The sequence below is a fragment of the Lycorma delicatula genome, chromosome 6 (assembly GCF_047948215.1).
Source record: "Lycorma delicatula isolate Av1 chromosome 6, ASM4794821v1, whole genome shotgun sequence".
Lineage (NCBI taxonomy): Eukaryota > Metazoa > Arthropoda > Insecta > Hemiptera > Fulgoridae > Lycorma > Lycorma delicatula.
The window spans coordinates 118,417,423-118,436,585 of record NC_134460.1 but is presented as its reverse complement, the minus strand read 5'-3'; the positions used below and the strand labels follow the sequence as shown (position 1 = coordinate 118,436,585).

Sequence of the window (19,163 nt, the reverse complement as noted above, 5' to 3'; positions counted from 1 at the left end):
TAAAGTACTAGATAAGGAATTATGTAAGCTCAAACTTTGACTTACAAAATGCTGCAACAACTTTTTAGGTGCTATATCTTATAACCAGGTGCTAAAAGAAACTTGTGAATAACATATTTGATTTCAGCAAACTGTTAACGAAAAGTATTAAAACTCAAATCTGCAGCTTTATTATTGCCTTCATAATTATAAGTCAAAGTTAGAATTTTTTGCATGTATGCGTAAACTACCACTAAGTACCCTTTTTTCAAGAGATCACAGAAACTCAACAATAGCAGATATAGAGCTACAATTTGTTAAAATGGCATTTAAGACGACAGCGATTGTCCACACAAAATTGATGAAGTTTGGAGATGGTCGACTGGGGACCACTGGTCCACTTGATGTAGAATGACCCTAAAGTAAGCTATTTTGGATGTTTTTCCTTTTTAGATTTGTTTCATTTTGTAAACATTTGTTCATATTTTTATTTTTGCACTTATATTATAAACAAAAAGATCATTGTTTTTCAGAAACTAGTAAATTGTCATACATTGTTATAATTCGTTACTAATTTTTATTGTTATTCTTTGACAATTTTCTTTATAAATAATAGTCCAGAAGACGGTATATCATTTTAAGAAGATGTTATATCATTTAACTGAACACATTATTAAACCATACAATAAAGTTTTGCTATCTGCTACAATTTGAAATAAATTCTTGACAATCCATCTAAAAGATTTTTCTTTAATCTATGATAAAATTTAAAGATTTTGTATTACAGAAACAATATTACTCTGTCATTGAGTTTTTAAAGAATAAGATAAGAAGTGATATTAAAAGCACCTTATGTTTTTATATCTTTGTTTAGCATATGTTTAATATGTGCTCAAATAATTTACATTAAAACTTTTTTGATTATTTCTTTTGTACATTCTTTATTTATTTATTACCTTCTGATATTTAATTTGCAATGTTTCATGAATTTATTATTTTTAATCATTAATATGGGCTTAACTGCTTCTATTTTTTATTTAAAAATTAATTTATTTTTAGTAATAGGCGCTGTGATCAACATTTTACTAAGACTTCTTTTGATTCATCCAGATAGATGCTAGGGCATTATTATTTTTTTTTAATCATTGAATAAAAGTTTTTATGTAAATATTAACAGTCTCAATAACCTTTGAATAAGGTTATCATGTGGAGAGAAACATTATTTTATCTCCATCCAGAAATTACTTATATTGTGTAATTTGTGTACTTTAAAAACCTTTAAATCCTGTATATTATATATTTTAAGGTTCAAAGAATGGAAAGTAGAATTAACACTACTAGTTAACGCAACATTTCCTTTTTGTCTTAAGTGATGATGGTAGTTTTTCCAGGTTTTATCCAAGAGGCTTGTACATTTTTCATGAAAGTAAATGTATATCTTCGTGAAACAATAATAGGCATACTTTTGTATGCCTTGCTGTACCAGGTGTGTAAATGTGAAACTGGAATTTTTGTATAGAAAATATACGTTTATTGTATGAAAGTGATAAAAAATATTTTATTCAAAATATTGGCTATCGCTAGCTATGCATTTTTCCCATCTCTCTGACAATTTATGAATGCCACGCCAAAAAAACTGTTGCTGTTTTGAGGCAAACCAGTTGAGCCGTTTTCTTAAGAAGTGAAGCACTGCTCAGCAAGTGCGTGTCCCATTGATACAAATAAATAGTATTGGGACAGAGCCAAGTTTGTTGAGTAAGCCGCATGCGAAAGTATTTCCCAACTGAACGCCTAAATCATTTCCTTGACCGGTTTTGCCGTGTGTGATGGTGCATTATCATGAAGCAAAATCACTTTGTGTTGCTTTTTTTGATATTCTGGTCATTTTTCACACAATGCTTGATTCAAATCAATCATTTGTTGTTGGTAACGTTCAGTATTAATGGTTTCACCAGGTTTTAGCAACTCATAGTAGATCACACTCTTCTGATCCCACCAAACAGAGCATGTTTTCTTTCCATAGCGATTTGGCCTTAAAATCAATGTCGATGGTTCACCTGGAGTTACCCATTATCTTTTACGCTTAGGATTTCAGAATATATCCACTTTTCATTTCTTGTCACAATTCAATGGAGAAATGACTTTCTTTTGTACCTGGCGAGCAGCATTTTGCAAGTGGTTTTTCAGATTTCTTGCTGTCTTTCATTCAACCATTTTCCCATCTTCTGGATCTTTCCTATGGCTTTCAAATGTATGGAGATGGCTTCTCGTGTTACATTTAATTGATGTGCAAGTTGTGTTGCATTTGAGCATCATCCTCATCCAACAATGCTTGCAATTTGCTGTCATCAAACCTTTTCAGTGGTCTTCCACATTCTTCATTTCTCACGTCAAAATCACCACTTTTGAGTATTTTTTTTTTAAATCACTCAAAGCACTGTGATTTACAAAGACCATGCTCACCATAAGCTTCGACAAGCATTCGATGCAATTCTGCAGCAGTTTTCTTTAAATGGTAACAGAAAATCAATGCTGTCTGCAAATCATAGTTTGCAGGTACAAAACTATACATGTTCAACACTAATTAAAACTATGCTGTTGAATGGAACTTGAAGTGTTGCGAGTTGAAAATCTATGTCAGCTGTCAAAGAAAGAAAATGGTGCCAGTGATGCTGTTTGACAGTTACTTCATTGACAGCTAGGGCCATCTATGGGCAAATTCCAGTTTCATATTTACACACCTGGTATTCATTGCATAGAAAAGAGTCTTTGAGTTAATTTTTCATAAGTAATAGAAAAAATAGCTGTTCTATCTCCATATATTTTCAACATGCATACAATTTCATTTGTAATATAAAATTATTATTCTTTTATTTTATTTATTGCTTATAAACTGGTAAATCAGTAATGTTTATTGGGAAATGTTTATTGTATTTTAGGCACACTATTCCAGTGACTTTGAATAATGGGATCAAAATGCCATCTTGGTTTGACCTCCGATCCCTTGATGCCAGTGGCCCAGAAGATGAGGCAGGTATTAAAAGGGCTACAGTTACGATTCACTCTTTAATAGAAAATGAGATCAGAGATGGCATACCATCAAACCGCATTGTTCTTGGTGGTTTCTCTCAAGGCGGAGCACTTGCATTGTATTCGGCTCTTACTTATAATAAACCTCTTGCTGGTGTCGTTGCTTTGTCTTGTTGGCTTCCTTTACACAAACAGTTCCCAGCAGTAAGTAATATATTAAAATTTATTGTCGCACTTAGAAGTAAAGTTTATAAAATAGATTTATATTCAAGGCTTTAGATAGTTTTCTGATCATACAATATAAATAAATTACAGCAATATCAGTAGGATAAAAACATTTTGTCAATTTCATTTTGGTATAAAATATCAATTACAGAAATTTCTGATTTATATCTAAATGCCATAGGTTCTTCAAGAAGGAAATGGTGTTTCAGTAAAATAATATTTTAAATATGAAGGTTAATCAAATATAAATTAGGTTTTCATGGCTTGTGTATAAACATTAGTGGGCTGGAATGTTGGGATATTGATGATGGAGATGTGGGGAGAGGGTGGGTTCTCCAGCAGCCACCTTGCCTTTGCATCTCTCATCGTCAGTTGTGCAATGTATCAAGAGGGTGACAAACCAACCAAAATATTATCTAGGCTGCATGTGCAGTTTTGAAATATGACATTGTCACGTACCCAAATCTACAACTGGGCCTGTAAATAATGAGTCAAAAAGGCATTCATGGAAGAATGTGACAGATGACAACATTTGAGTGATCTGTTTACCTTACAATTTATGAAATTGCTTCATAAGTCTGTATAAGAGATGAATGTGTCCATTCCATGATTAAAACTCACCTTGGGTTCCAAAAAGTCTGTGTGAGGTTGCTTCTAAGACTTTTGACCCAAAAAGGTGTGACAGAAAATTTGCTAATGGTTCCTAAATCGATTTAAAAGAGAAATCATTTTTTGTATTGAACAGTCACATATGTTGAGACATAGGCACCATGTAGTGTAGTGGTGCCCATCACTGCACCCAATTCAAAATCAAGCATGGAGTGGCATAGGGATGGAGAGCCTTCCTTTATAAAGACAAATGCATCTGTCAGCTGGAAGATTGCACACCACCATCTTTTGGGATTGAAAAAGGTATATTGCTCATTGATTTTCTTCATAAACATTGCACTGTAAGTGCTGCATAATACTGCCAGCTCTTGGACAAAGAGAAAGCCACCTGCTGGAACAAAAACCACAATCAGCTAATAAGAGATGTGTTTCTCCTTCACAACACCGGGCCTTGTACAACCATTAGCACTCAGGATAAACTTAAAAAAATTTGCTGGAAGATTATAGAACAGTTCAGATTTATCTCCTATAATTACTTTTTATTTGGACATTGACAGGAGCACTGGGAGGACTGATTCCTGAGCAACAACAAAATAGAGGATTTCATGTAATTGGCTCGTGACACATCCTCATACTTAGTATGAAGAAGGAACAAGATTGTAGAATTTCTGGGAGACTACATAGAGATGCAATAAATATGTTTTGTACTTCTATTCTGCACTAGTAAATGTTAAAAGTAAAAGTGGTTTGCATTTGACATACCCTCATATCTTGAGTATTAATCAATTAATGCAAACTCTTCATTATCTACTATATCAAAGTTTGTACCAGGTGCTGTTTTAAATTTCTTGTTAAATTTTTTAATGATCCTCATCATTTTAGATTTCTCCTATGAGTGTATTAATTATTATACTCTTCTTTTTATTTTTAACCATATTTTTTTATCTTAGTCATTTTATTGTGCACATTTTAAAATTCATTATCTTTGGTATTTTAATAAAGTGAACGCAAGCTGTTTTTTTATTTTTAAACTTAATGATTTTACTGTTCCATTTTAATATTTTTAGTTTATTGTGCCATCCTATACTTTATAATAGAACAGAATGCCACAGACCCAATATTTATCTTTACAACAAGCAATACATTAGAGTGCTCATAACAAACATATTGTACACGTGATTGTGTAGAATCTATTTTGAATAGATGTAGATACAAAAGTATAAAAATTTAGTGTGAAAACCTCATTCAGTTTCTAGGATCTGAACTTTGTTGCCCTGATAGATTAGAGAGTTGTGTGTACAACCCTCCCTATTATCAATAAAGTAACAGATACTGTACGAGCTTTCACTTAGCGAAGGAAACTGGTAACAATACCAGCACTTTAATTTGAAACAATTGTCTTATGTTATGGTCTTGAAATTCAGTTTAGTTAAAATAACCTCATTTTAATGACACCTGCCATGTTTAATGCATTTAACTGTACAGTGACATTAACAGTTTATATTTAATTAACTATTTTTTTAATATTTGTTATGATAAGCTGATGAGGTGATTCAGTAACTGATATATTGTGATATTAAACAGTTACGCTGTTTTATGCCATGAAGTGTAAAAAAATTATTTGGCTTATATGTAATAATTTTTTTTCATTGTTGCAGGCAGCTATTGGCAATAAAGACATTCCATTCTTGCAGTGCCACGGTGACTGTGATCCTATTGTTCCGTACAAGTGGGGCCAGATGACTGCATCTTTGCTCAAGTCATTTTTGAAACAAGTAGAATTTAAAACATATCGTGGAATGATGCACTCGTCTAATCAAGATGTAAGACTAACTTTTATTATTTATTACTAATTGCCATTTCATCACCACCTCAAAGTTGTTTTAGATTGCATTATCCTCTCTGGTCAGATGGCCAGCACTGATGGTCATTGCCATTACTGCATTAGCACATTTTGTTTTTAATTGCTTTGTCCTCTCAAGTCGGATGGTCTGCTAATGATTTCCCATCACAGCTGGCCATTCTACACGTTTTTTATTTTATTTCAGTAAATAATTGTATTCTTTCTGCTTGATGGTGAAACTTTACAGGGAAATGTTGAACTAAATGAATTTTATGTTTTATATGTTGGCATCGCTTAGTAATAAACAGTTTAACCTCTAATGACCATTATTCTCCTTGCTATGCTAGGTTAGTTGTCCACTAGTGTGTCATTTGTGTATGTTATATGTGGTTATATGCGTCCAGTATGAGTGATACAATCCACCAGGTTGGTCTGGTGGTAAACACATCTTCCCAAATCAGCTGATTTGAAGTCAAGAGTTCCAGCATTCAAGTCCTATTAAAGGCAGTTACTTTTATACGGAATTGAATACTAGATTGTGGATACCAGTGTTCTTTGGTAATTGGGTTTCAATTAACTACACATCTCAGGAATGGTCGAACTGAGACGGTACAAGACTACAATTCATTTATACTCGTGCATATCATCCTCATTCATCTTCTGAAGTAATACCTGAATGGTAATTCCCGGAGGCTAAACAGAAAAAAGAAAGTATGAGTGACACATTCTGTTTTCTTGTAAAATATGATGATATAAGAGACTGACTAGAAAATGTAGAAGTTGATTATTCTAGTGATTCAGCTTATAATAGTGATGTTGACTGTAGTGTAGGCAAACAATTTGAACATGAGGTACAATTTGAATTTAGTGATGATAATTTATCAATAGACGAAAATGATGAAAATATTAGTTATAATGAGAATGATGGTGGTGGAGAAGGGAACGAAATGGAGGATGAAGAAGATGGTTGGAGGGAATGGACTGAGGATGATGTAAGTTTCAATAAATTTATTTCAGTAAATAATAGTGGCTTTCAACTATCTTTAGGCCCAAGGCTACAATCAGAACTTGAGCATTTTCGATAGTTTTTTACAGATAATTTAATTATAGAAATAGTAAGTGAAAGCAATCTGTTTGCTAAGGAAAAATCTAGAAAAATACTCCATTAAGGAAGAAATCGATCTGGTTGTCATGGAAGGGCATACTGTTGCATAAATGAAGGTTTTGTTTGGGGTGTTAATAAACATGGGAATAAATCCCAAACCAGAATTAGATGATTACTTTTCAACAGATTACATTGATTATTTCGTTTTTTTAAGGAAACTTTTTCCAAAGAAAGGTTCCAGCAAATATCTTGGAATATACATATTAGTCCTCCTCATAATGCTCCTGTAGGAGGACTAATGTCATGTTCTGGAAAAATGCATAGAGTTGTTCTTTATTTGGACAAAACGTTTAGACTACTATGTTCCTGAATACAAAGTTAGTATTGACAAGAGTACTGCGGGGTTTAAAGGCAAAGAAGTTTTCAAGGTCTATAACAAAGACAAGCCAACCAAGAGGGGGTTTGAAATGTTTGTAATATCAGAATCAAGCACTGGACATATTTGTGGCCTAGAGCCTTACTTAGGTAAATCAACCACTGACCAAATGGACAGAAGATTTAAGATTAACCAGCAGAGTAGTGTTACACATGGTACAAAGACTTAAACAAGATTATGGCTCTATTGAAGGTCTTCATGAATTCACTGACCGCTACTGTACAAAAATGGATTTAACATCAGCACTTTTTATAACAAGACAGTTTATATTACTGGGACTATTATGCAGAGTAGAAAAGAATTACCCTATCAAGTAAGACCAAGAAGAAAGGGAAAAGCTGCACAAAAAAACAAAAATGAAAGTTCCAAAAAAGAAGTCTCAACAATTTAGTTGAAGAAAGGTGAAATAAGGCTTTTCAAAAAAGTGACAAGTTTTCCTTAGTACTTTGGAGTGATACAAATCATGTCACTATGCTTACAACTCTGTGTGATGTCACAACCCAGACCATGAGACAAATAAAGAAAAAAGAAGTTGCAGAGAATGTAATAAAGCCAACTGTGGTATATAAATACAATCGGTCAATGGATGGAGTAGATGCACCAGAACACTATATATCATCTTATACATTCATTTTAATATCTATAAAATGGTGGAGGAAGGTTTATTTTTTGGTTGTTAGAATGTGCAATTGTTAATTCATTTTTACTGTTTAACAAGGAAAAACCAAAATATCAGAAAGATAGACAGAGAAAATTTAGAAAGCAGCTAGGCAAACAATTAGTAGGAGAAGTACAAAATATCAATAAAAATCACAGACCGTCTGATGTTGTAGAAGGTGAACACTTAAATGGCAAACTGCATATCATGTACCCTGTTGAAGATAGGAAAACCAAATACTGTGCTGTGTGTAGTGACTAGTGGCATAGGAGCCTAAAAAAGAAATAAGTTTTACTGCAAAACCTATGAATCCAAACCAGGCCTTTGTGCTGGATTATGCTTCGAAAAATACTACACTAAGAAATATCATAATAACTAAATTTATTAAAAAATTACAATAAAAAACTGTCAGTAAAGTACATTTTTTGTCATTTTTCATTAGTTACTGTTTATTATTATTATTATTATATAGTTAAAAAGTAAAAATACACAGTGTGATCCTTCATTTTTCAAAGTTATAAACACCTAATCACGCTTTCAGCTGATAAATAGAAAAACAGATGCTGAGCTAGGGGAAGTGAAGAGTCTAACATAGCGGTCAAGCTGTCTGAGAAAGCTATGTACAGTGGTGCTGGCCATCCAACCTTAGAGGACAATTCTTAAATTACTCTTACAAGCGCTAAGGGTTAATTGTATCTTCGTTTAAAATTTGCAAATTTTGACAACTATATTTATTTTATATTGTTATAAATGTTACAACAAAGGTTTAATATTCATAACAATTAAAGAAAATTCAAATTTACTGAAGAAAAAATGAACAATTGGCAAAAAAAGGATGAGTTAAAAGAATTAAAAGATATCCTCTACACTGTTCACAAATAACTGATACAGCTATACAAAACAGGTTCATCAGAATGATGAGAAATATCCAGTATCAATGTTTACTTTGGTTGTCATCGCCACACATAGTGTTTGATGTTAATACAATCATCATTGAATAATATAATGTTTATTCATTCATTAGTAATGTGTAATTAACGACATATTTTGTTATAGTTCTTGATCTTGCTAATACAAACAATTTTAATTTTATTAAATAAAGTTTTTTTGTTTCAGGAAATGGATGATGTTAAAAAATTCATCGCAAAGGCTGTTCCCAACCAGTAAATGAAATTTATCACAGTTAATTTTTCAGTCTTTGGAGATGACAGAGCTACTACTAATATGATTTTTTTGTGATATGTATTTATAGACTAAAAGTAAATCCCCTTTAATTACCCTTAGATTGGCCAAGTTTAATTTTGTATAATACAGTAAATGGCCATTCTTTCCTGTAATTAAATTAAAGAACTAAATTATTTTGGTATAACTTTGTTTTAACATCTAATATAATGTACTTAGAACAGGAGCTACTCTTTGTGGTGCAAAATGAATTGTTTTTATCAAGGGACTATTTACGTTTTATGAGAAGTATAACATTTAGATTTCTTTGTAGTTTTATCAGTTGTTTTTGTTAGAAATTCATTCGGAATTACTTATTGTCACTTCCTGCATGATAATTAACTTTCAGAAACCATGTAAAATTTTTGAAAATGATCAATTTAGTCATTGTATCTGACAGACATGTTAGGTGGTTTGTCTTTAATTAAAATTAAGATATTTCATGTTAGTCAAGCCCTCGTGTTTATTTTCATTTGGAGAATGAAGTGAGTTGATATTATATTAATTCGGTGAATGAGGTGAAATGTAAATGTATGTGTAAGAAGTATATTGTTTGCAAACATTTTTATTTTATTATTGTTAGATTATTCAGAACAAGATGTTAGATTATAATAACAAACTTATTTGTATTGGAGATTAAAGAACAAAAGAAAATTTATACTCCAGATAGATTTATGGTTGTTTTTCATTTAATTTTTTTTTTTTTTTCAATTTTTGAAGCTATTACTTTTTTCTATGGTTTTAAAAATTATGATATTAAAAGAGAATTAAATCTTAAATTAAAAGAAAAAAATATCTTTTTAGTGAAGCACAGTGACATATCTTTCTTTTCTTAATGTTGATCAGGTATATTGCATCCTTTTCATCCAGCTCATACAGTTTGTAATTTCCATTCATGCAAATGAATTGGAAAATTATTTGGAACAGTTAGAATCAACAAAAAAATTTAGTCCAATTGCTTCAACATCTTTTTTTAATGTAGGATCAAATATAAATTTAAGAAAGGGAAATTTTTTTTATGACAACTAAAGATAAGATTGTTATAAAAATCTTCTAAAATAATAATGAAAAATTTTTAAAGATTTGAACATATTAAAAAAAAATAAACTGTTTACTTAATTTTTGATAATAATAATTATTGATGTGACCTTGACTTTTTTTATTTGAGCTTTTGAACAAGGTAGATCAGATGATTTAATTATTAGTCAGAAAAGCTTCACCTTGGTCACTAATTAAATCTGAAAGCATTTCAAATCAGCCAGTATCCTTGGGTCAGTGACAGCAGTTTTATACTAACAGCTGTTTATGTTCAGTAGAGATTTTCAGTTTAATTAAATTCTGAATCGTTATGTTTATTATTTATTATTGTCAAAACACTATAAAAAAAATAAAATCATAAAATTTTATTCCAAATGAAAGAAGAATTTTAATTTTGAAACAAGTAGATTACAGTTTTTTTAGTGGTGATTGTTGATTGCTTTAATTATTGAATTTATAATTATTTATTTCTAGTACCTAGGTCATAGAATGTTATTTTAATGATTCAATATTATCAGGAAATAATTTTTCTTGAAATTCATGTTTTATTTTATTTTTATAAAAACATAGACATTCAGAAAGCGATTACCTCATGTAAACCAAGGTGTTTTTTTCCCCCCTAGTAAAAAAGTGGTTTTCAATATTGAGTCTTTGTGAGTGAATTTGTTCAGGCACTTTATTCAGTGCTTGAATCTATATGTTATTACACTGGGAGATTATCTTTTAAGTCTTCAGCAGCAGACAACTATTAAGTAATCTTACATCATTTTCACGTTTCTTCTACTTTTATTGCGATTCTAGAATCATCCTTATGTAGTTTTTAAGCGCTAAGTAACAAATTTGATACAAGAAGAAAGTGTGTAATATCAACACTTAAAACATCCTGACTGGAAAGTGCTAGTCCCCACTTACATTTCAATCAACTACATACTGATGAAGTTATTTTAATCATTGAGCATTTAGTCTGCCGCAGGCATTTTTATCCTAATTCACTTCTTTCAATTTCCAAGATTTCCTTGAGGCATCCATGCATTATTTAACCATCAGATTGTAAAGGTGGTATGTAATGTTTTTTTCTTTTTATTGTCTCTGATGATTTTGAGGTATGTATTTTAATTATAAAAATTATTTCATTCACTAATAAAATATTATATTTCATGTAATAATATCTATGCTTATCAGTCTAATTATTTAATGAAAAGAAAATGTGGCTTTTTACCAGTGGTCTTCAACCATTATGAATTAAAGTGCCACATGACTGAACTTGGCAGGGATTACAGCTCAATGATTATGTAAATATTGGTTAAATATGGTGATATATCATTATATGAGAGTAAATGTGTTTTTGTATATGTTTGTTTAAAGGTACTATGGATTTGTCTCATGGAAAGTTATATATAATATGTTTTATGTTTGGTTTGATTGAATTTTTCAAAGAAACCAATTGAATAGCAATTATCAAATACTACATTTTAAATTTATTTCAATATTCTTACAATTACTGGTGAAAGGTGTCATGAGTTCAGCGAGACACTTGACACTATTTTCTCTTCATTAATTTCTTAATAACAGCTTTGATGTTGGAAGAAGAAATTCTAAGGGTATTCTCCACAAAATTTGTATCAAACAAACAATTTCTCACTTTTGATTTTGTGTATTTCATATTAGAAAAAAACTGCTCACAGATAGATGTATTTGGTGTCAAGAAGTGAAGCTGCAATCAAAGCATGGTTTCAAATTACTGGGAATTTGTCTTCATTGACATACTGTGAATAAAAATCCAATATTTCTCAACTTCTCGTGCAAATCCCTATTGGATTACAGTTCAATTAGTTCCATTTATATATTGCTGGGAACTTTCTCAACTTCCACTAAAGTCACTTGAAAGAAACAGTGGCATCCACATACTTCTCTTAGGTAGTAATTTCACAGAGCCATTGTAGGGGAGTGTCTAAAGTCATTTTTTTTAACTGAAGTTCCCCATAAATGTAGCTTTGTTAGAATGCTTTTGTTTTGTCAAATAGGTTATTGGCCAAATTGTTTCTGCCTTGAAGATGCAAGTTCAAATCATTGAGGTGCATGAAAATGTTGGTAAGAAAAACAAAATCAGCCATCCACTCAGGATTATTGAACAGATGAAACATTGTGCTTTATTGTTCATGAACTAAGAAATTTCATCTTTAAGAACGAATAATTTCTTAAGTAATGTTCCTGTAATGAGCCAACAAACTTTTGTATAGTAGTGACATCTCAGTACTCTGCATCCATATCAATAAAGAAAGATTGAAATTACCTGTGGTTCATTTCTTGAGATCTAACGAGATCAATAATGTTTATAATGTCTTTCATTACTTCCTTAAAGAAACATTTTTCACACACAATTGTTTTTGAGCAGAATACAGTGATACTGCATTAACTGTGTTTCCACAAGAATTTGCTTCATTTCAAATTAGGGCAGTGACATCTTTCTTACCAACCATTGATAGGACCTCTCAGTAGTAGTAATTCCTGAGAGATTGTCAGCTTTAGATTGAATCTTTCTAAAGTTGAGGATAAAGCTTTGAATATGTCACTTCCTTTTGTGGTGCTTTTCACAGGAAATAGAGCAGCTATTTCCTCAGTAGTATTAAAGTCTTTGTCAATACGTCTGATAAATGCACATCTGAGCAGTGTCTGTAAAACATCTGTACTCTCATCAAGAGCTACAAAATAAAACACAAACTTAGAAGCTGTTATTTTCAATATCTTTAGCCAATTCATCATTACTTTTCGAGACAGTTACTCCAGATAAGCTAATTTTCAAAAATAAATGTTTTTATGCCAGCCATAGAAATTCACCTGCTGACTAAATGTACTCCTTTACGAAATCACTATCAAAGAAGGAAATGGACTGAAATTTTTTTTTTTCAGTTATTAGGTAAATAGCACTTATTCACTTCAGCACTTGGCTTTTTAAATGAATTTTTTTTTAATCTGCAGTCTCTTCTTTAAATCTGCCACTTTATCTAAACAAGATTATCCCTGATATTGGTCCATTTTGCAAGCGTTTCATCATGGTGTTTTATAGAAGCATTGCATATCAAATATACAGGTTTTTCTTTTACCTCATCAAAGAAATATGCTTGTCACTTATACTATCCACTTGTCAAAACAACCATCTTTCATCTGAAACTTTCTGTTTTTTGCTGGAGCTTGCAGCCATTGTGAAAATTATAAATCACAAAACAACAGTATGTACACAAAAATAATGTTTCACTAAAATAATCATCAGATGCGCCAAAGCAAACTGAACTACCAAAAACTAAACAAAAACAAAGAATGAATATTAGTAGGCGATAGAATTAGAGTATAGTTACACTGGTGGGGGTACCAGTAAATCAGTTCTACCTTCTATTGTATGCAGTGAAAATTCCTGGCAAATGGACTAACCTTGCGTACTAAAGACAAAATGTCAAGAGTGACCATTGAATATGTATGTAGATAAGCAATGTAAACATTTGTCTAAGAATGAAATCAGTTTCATTTAAAATCATATTTAACTTTACTATTTTTAAAGATGTAAACATAGTGTTAAGCTTTTTGCTATAAATCTTTCATCAGTTACAAGTAGGATTTAAAGTTAAAAGTGAAGCAACAAATAATATTCAACAAGCCTTGGGCCACACAAAATCATGGTGGGCTGCTGGTTGAAGATCACCGATTTGTAGCAATACACATTTACCTTTAGTAGTTGACAAGGTAAGATTTCACTCCACTATCATAATAATAATGAGAAATATTGATGACTATAGCTTGAGAATCTGCCAATATCTTACACTGATATTGTACATAGAGTACACAGATTTACAATTGTGTGCTCTAGTTTTACTTGCATTTAACATGTTAAAGTGTTAGGTCATATAATACAGAACTATTGAATTGATCAAAAACTTTGCAATGTTACTGTCACAGTCAGTACATCATAGTTGTAATGTTTATCATGGTTAGGATTAAAAGTAAATGATACTATCAATATAACGATCAAGGTTTTCATCATTATGAGAAAACTCATTATTTGTAACAAATTGCAACTCTGTAGGTTGATCTTCAACCATAGCTTTATGTGGCTTTCAGAATCTGAAAGCTTAAAACTGCAATGTGCAAAGTAGTTATTAATTGTACTGTTGCTTATCTGTCGCCAACTATCAGCAGCAAACTGTGTGTAGCTTGCAGAATGTTAAATTCTGCAGAAGTTTCTCTGGCCATTGACTGCAATGAAAAAATGTTTGCTTCAGTTTCTTCAAGAATGTGCCTAACCAATCTTCCATGACACAGTGATTTCAAATTGTTTATGGTATCCATATCGAATGGCTGTATCAAATACATTGTATTTGGTGGAATATCCCTAATTGAATGTTTTGTAAACAGTCTAAATTTAGATGTGGTGAACAGTTATCAACCTGAAAAATCTTCTATGAATGAAATAGTAAATTATACTATCAATAGATTTACTATATAACCTGTCAGTTCAAAGTTCTTTGAAGGAGCATGGTTTTGCTGACTTTCTTATAACTTACAGTTTTTTCTTGTCATTTCCGGACATGTTTGTGCAACACAACACTGTCAGACAATCTAATGCTTTTTTATGTCCTGAAAGTATTTTATGTAAATATTACTATAATAAAGCCCAGTTTTGTTGGTGCGTATGTCATCTACTGAATATACTTCTAGAAATCCAGCCAGTTTTGTTAATTTACAATCTTCAGCACTTTCTGCATTACACTGCCCTTTTCACTGCTTTTCGTATGCACTTAATAAAAAATTTGATTCAGTAAAGTAAAATGATAAAATCTACTGTACTCTTTAAATACGATGATGACAATGAATACAAAACTAAGTTGCATGTTCCTTGGTAGGTCATGCATGATGACTCATGACCTGCCTTGTCGTTTGTTACCCCATTCCACTCTCTCATCTCACAGGCAACAAAGTTATTATGATTACAAAAGATTTCTGCTTGAAATTATTCGCTAAATTTGTACCAATTCACCGACGCATGCCCCATAAAAGCAAAGTAAATTATCATTTACTTTAACAATTTGTTTCTGTTTTTTTAAATTGTCCTATTTAATCAGCTGTCCTAGTTAAACAGTGGCTCAATTAAACAGAATGCACTGTAATTTTTTATGTTTTTAATTTTATTGAGTTTTTCATGATTTTTTTATTTTATTTATATTACACATTTATTTGATTTATTACCATTTTATCAATAATAAATATTATTTTTATAGGACTGTGGGTAATTTCCTGTGTATCTTATTTTTGTTAATTTATAAAATACATGTTTTAATTTTTTATATTACATATTATAACTTTCATTTCCAAAAAGAAAATTTACCTTATTTTCTTTCAATTCAGAAATAAATTTTGTTTTTTAATGAATTTAATTTACTTATATTTATAATATGATTATTTTAATTGTGGGATAGTAAATGTATGTGAGTAATATCTTATAGATATATCTAATTTTCTAAAATGTCACTTCTGTAATTAATTTATAAAATGGCTATCTCTCACAGTCCTGCCTGTATATATTTCAAACATTGTTGAAATTATAGGATTTTTAATAAATATATATTGATTTTTTTTTCTTTGATTTAACTTCAAGTGCAACTTGGTTTACATTAGTTTATTTATACAATGTAACTAAAATAATGAAATCTTCTGGGATAGCTATAATTTATTGTCTGAATTATTTTTATTCAATAAATTTTTGCTGAAATTGCATAAAATTTGACACTAAAATATTTTATAAAACTTAAGTCTCCTGTTCGTTTCTTATTTATCTCTGTTTTATTTATTATTTAATTTTTCTTTTAAACTCTTAATTTATGATTTGAAAAAATTATTAATTTTTTTAATATTATTCAAGGTTTTATTTAATATCATTTTTTTAATCTGATTTAGCTGTATAATTAACCTTGATTTTTATTTATTTTTTTTTATTATACTATTGTTTAATACACTCTTCTTGCTTCATATAAGTCTTAAATCTGTTCTTACTTCTCTTCCTTATCTCAGTTCTTTGATCATTATAAGATCTTTTCATATGATTTTTATATTTTAAGTTTTATTATTACATTAATATAGCCTTATAAATTTAATCAAAATGAAGTGTATTATATGTTTCTACTGATTTTATCATTTGTTTGATTTATATTTTCTTATACTATGAAAACTTATAGTATTTTCTTATACTATAAGTTTATCTATGAACTTATAGATGAACTATAAGTTCCATATTAAGGAACTTATTTCAAGTCTTAGCTGTTTAAGTAATCTTTAAAGCAGTGTGTTTTAGAGTACTCTAAAACACACCAAACTAACACACTAAAACCTAGACCAAATAAAACTTATATTTGTTTTTTTAAATTTTCAAGTAAGATTTTATTTTTTTTAATGATGTTAAAATGGACTCAATTGTTATTTATATTTATCAACATGACACTGAGCTTCATTCTGTGATAAAATCAATTCACCAGTTGAAAATAAATTTTAAGTGTTTTAAAAAATAATCATTATTTGAATAATGTAAATTTTTTCTTGAAAAAATTTTTTTACCCGGTCTGGCTTGACATTATCAAAATGGCATTTTTAAATGTAAAATCTGTTGTCTGAAAGAATGCGCATATCAACTGTTTTCTTCTGTCAAGACAAAAAATAAATTAAATTTGAAATATTGTTATTTTTTAATTTTGTATATATTATAATTTTATCTTATTTTTTATATGAATACAACAATTAAAATACTCATCTTTGTTTCAATTTTTGAAATAATTACTTGTGCTTGAATGTAATACTTTTCTTATTTTGTCATGCATTCAAAATAAACAATCATGAGGAAGAAAACATTAAGATTTTTAAAATAATTAAATATTTCTCCCATTTTTAAAACTTTTTTCCTTTATTTAAGTAAATATGAATGCCAAATACTACTTGTAGAATTACCACTTTAATGGTTGATTAAAAGTAACTTTAAAAAATCTCTTTAATTTATTTTATAAATGACATTAAGATTTACTGTAAATTTATTAGTAAAAAATGAGAGTTTGTCCTTCTTTATTTAAGATAATTTTTTTTTTAATTTTCTAATAATCATGATTTAATGTGTCACTAAGGATGATGCTTGTGTCCAAACAACGGTAACTTTCTATTAAAAAAAATTATGTAACAATTTTAATTTTATAAATTTTTTAGTTTCAATCATGTTTTACCCAAATATTAGGACTGTTTAATATACAAAAGCATTTTTGTATCAGTGTTTTAGGTTGTGTATTTTATAGTGTTTAAGTGAAAGAGTCTTCACTTTAAAAGTGAGTGTTATATAAACAAAATATTTCTCTTAAAAGAAGAATGCTTGATTGCCGCAAGTACAGTTATGATAAAAATGTATATCTTTAAATCATATTGATTAACTGTTATTATATATCTGAAATTGAAAAACAGTCATTTCTAATGACTTTTAAAATGGCTGTGGACAAGAAAAAAGGTAGATCAAGGTAAATAAATAAAATCAATTCAAATTTTTGAACATTTATTGCAACATAGAGATTAAATATATAATTATGTAATAATTTACACAAATATCTTTTTGAATGTAATCTTTATTTCCTTCACAGCTCCTTACAAACATCCAGCATTTTATTTATTTTAAAAATATTGTAGTTAGATTAATTTAATGATAAAACGTTGGCTTTCTGAAATATCAATGACAATATAAAATTCATTATTCAATATTTATATTGAATTCATTATTAAATTTATATATATATATATATTTTACAAAAAAGATTTAAATTCACTTAATTTGAGATTAAAACTTTTTCAAGTTATAAAAAATATAAGTATATATTAAATATGAATATTTTTTTATAGATTTTTAAAATCATCATTATGAAGAAGAAAAGCATGACATTTTCCCGTTTTTACATCATTGATAATTAATTAAATTAAGGATAACAAATAAATATTTCTTTATTGGTTTTATGTAAAAATAATTCGATATTACACCAATTTTTTTTATAGAAAGATACTGTACTACAAACACAAGCGTTGTCTTTATCTATATACACATTAAAATCTCATTCTAATTGTGTGTGTGTGTATGTGTGGTGAAAAGTTATACAGTTAATTACTATCAATGATGCTGGAGAAGTTAACTTGTAGTATTTAATTGTATTTTTTCTTTTACTTGTTATACTTTTTTATAGCTTTCTGATCAAAAAATTAAATTTTTGGTAAATATATTTTTACTAGTGTTATGTTTGACTATTAGTGTAAGCTACTGTTGCAAAGTAATATAATAAAACTTGAATTATAATAAAATACAATTTTGATTTCTCATTGGTTGATTATCATCTATTTTGGCAGAAATTAGTGTCGATTCATTGTGCTTTTTTTTTAGGTGAACAACCAGAGAGGTTATTACACTTAAGAAATGTGAGTAGTTGAATGTCAAACTATTTCATACAATGAAAAAAACCATTAAAAATGTAGTACACAACAAAATACACTAAATATGAAATCAGAATGCAGCAAATGCATTTGATTAATCTTACAGCATAATGTATATTAGGCACATAGAAATTGTAAAGGGACATCCACTAACATCAACATCTTTTAAAGTCTGACATACATGAAAATTCATCTTAAATTGCATATGTAGTAAAAAAAGTAAATTATTTTACATGTATAATTTGTAGGGCTCTTACAAAAATGAAAGTTGAAACTGACAATCCAATGCCATAATAATGTACAAAGATAGAAATATGATGCACAATTATGTGGCATTTACCCAAGTAAATGCCTAAAAGTATAATGAAAAAAAAAATGTATAATGCAAAGCGGTAGTAAGGAATTTTGTTTATCATGTACTAATTTTTTTTAGATTTTAATGTAGCAGATTTTAATTTTATTTTTCTTTCACACTAACCCTAGTTTGGAGTACACAAGTCATCTAGATCTAATATTATTGCTTCTT

General features: G+C 29.4%; 1 protein-coding gene across 1 annotated transcript in view; it reads left to right on the top strand.

The window, feature by feature from the left end:
- Positions 1-9,773, top strand: part of Apt1 (Acyl-protein thioesterase 1) — a 57,123-nt gene extending 47,350 nt beyond the window's left edge. The window contains exons 5-7 of the mRNA XM_075368424.1: positions 2,919-3,213; positions 5,502-5,666; positions 9,002-9,773. Of these exons, the coding sequence (XP_075224539.1) occupies positions 2,919-3,213; positions 5,502-5,666; positions 9,002-9,052 (511 nt within the window). The 3' untranslated portion in view covers positions 9,053-9,773. The remainder of the gene's footprint in view (positions 1-2,918; positions 3,214-5,501; positions 5,667-9,001) is intronic.
- The last annotated feature ends 9,390 nt before the right edge of the window (positions 9,774-19,163 follow it).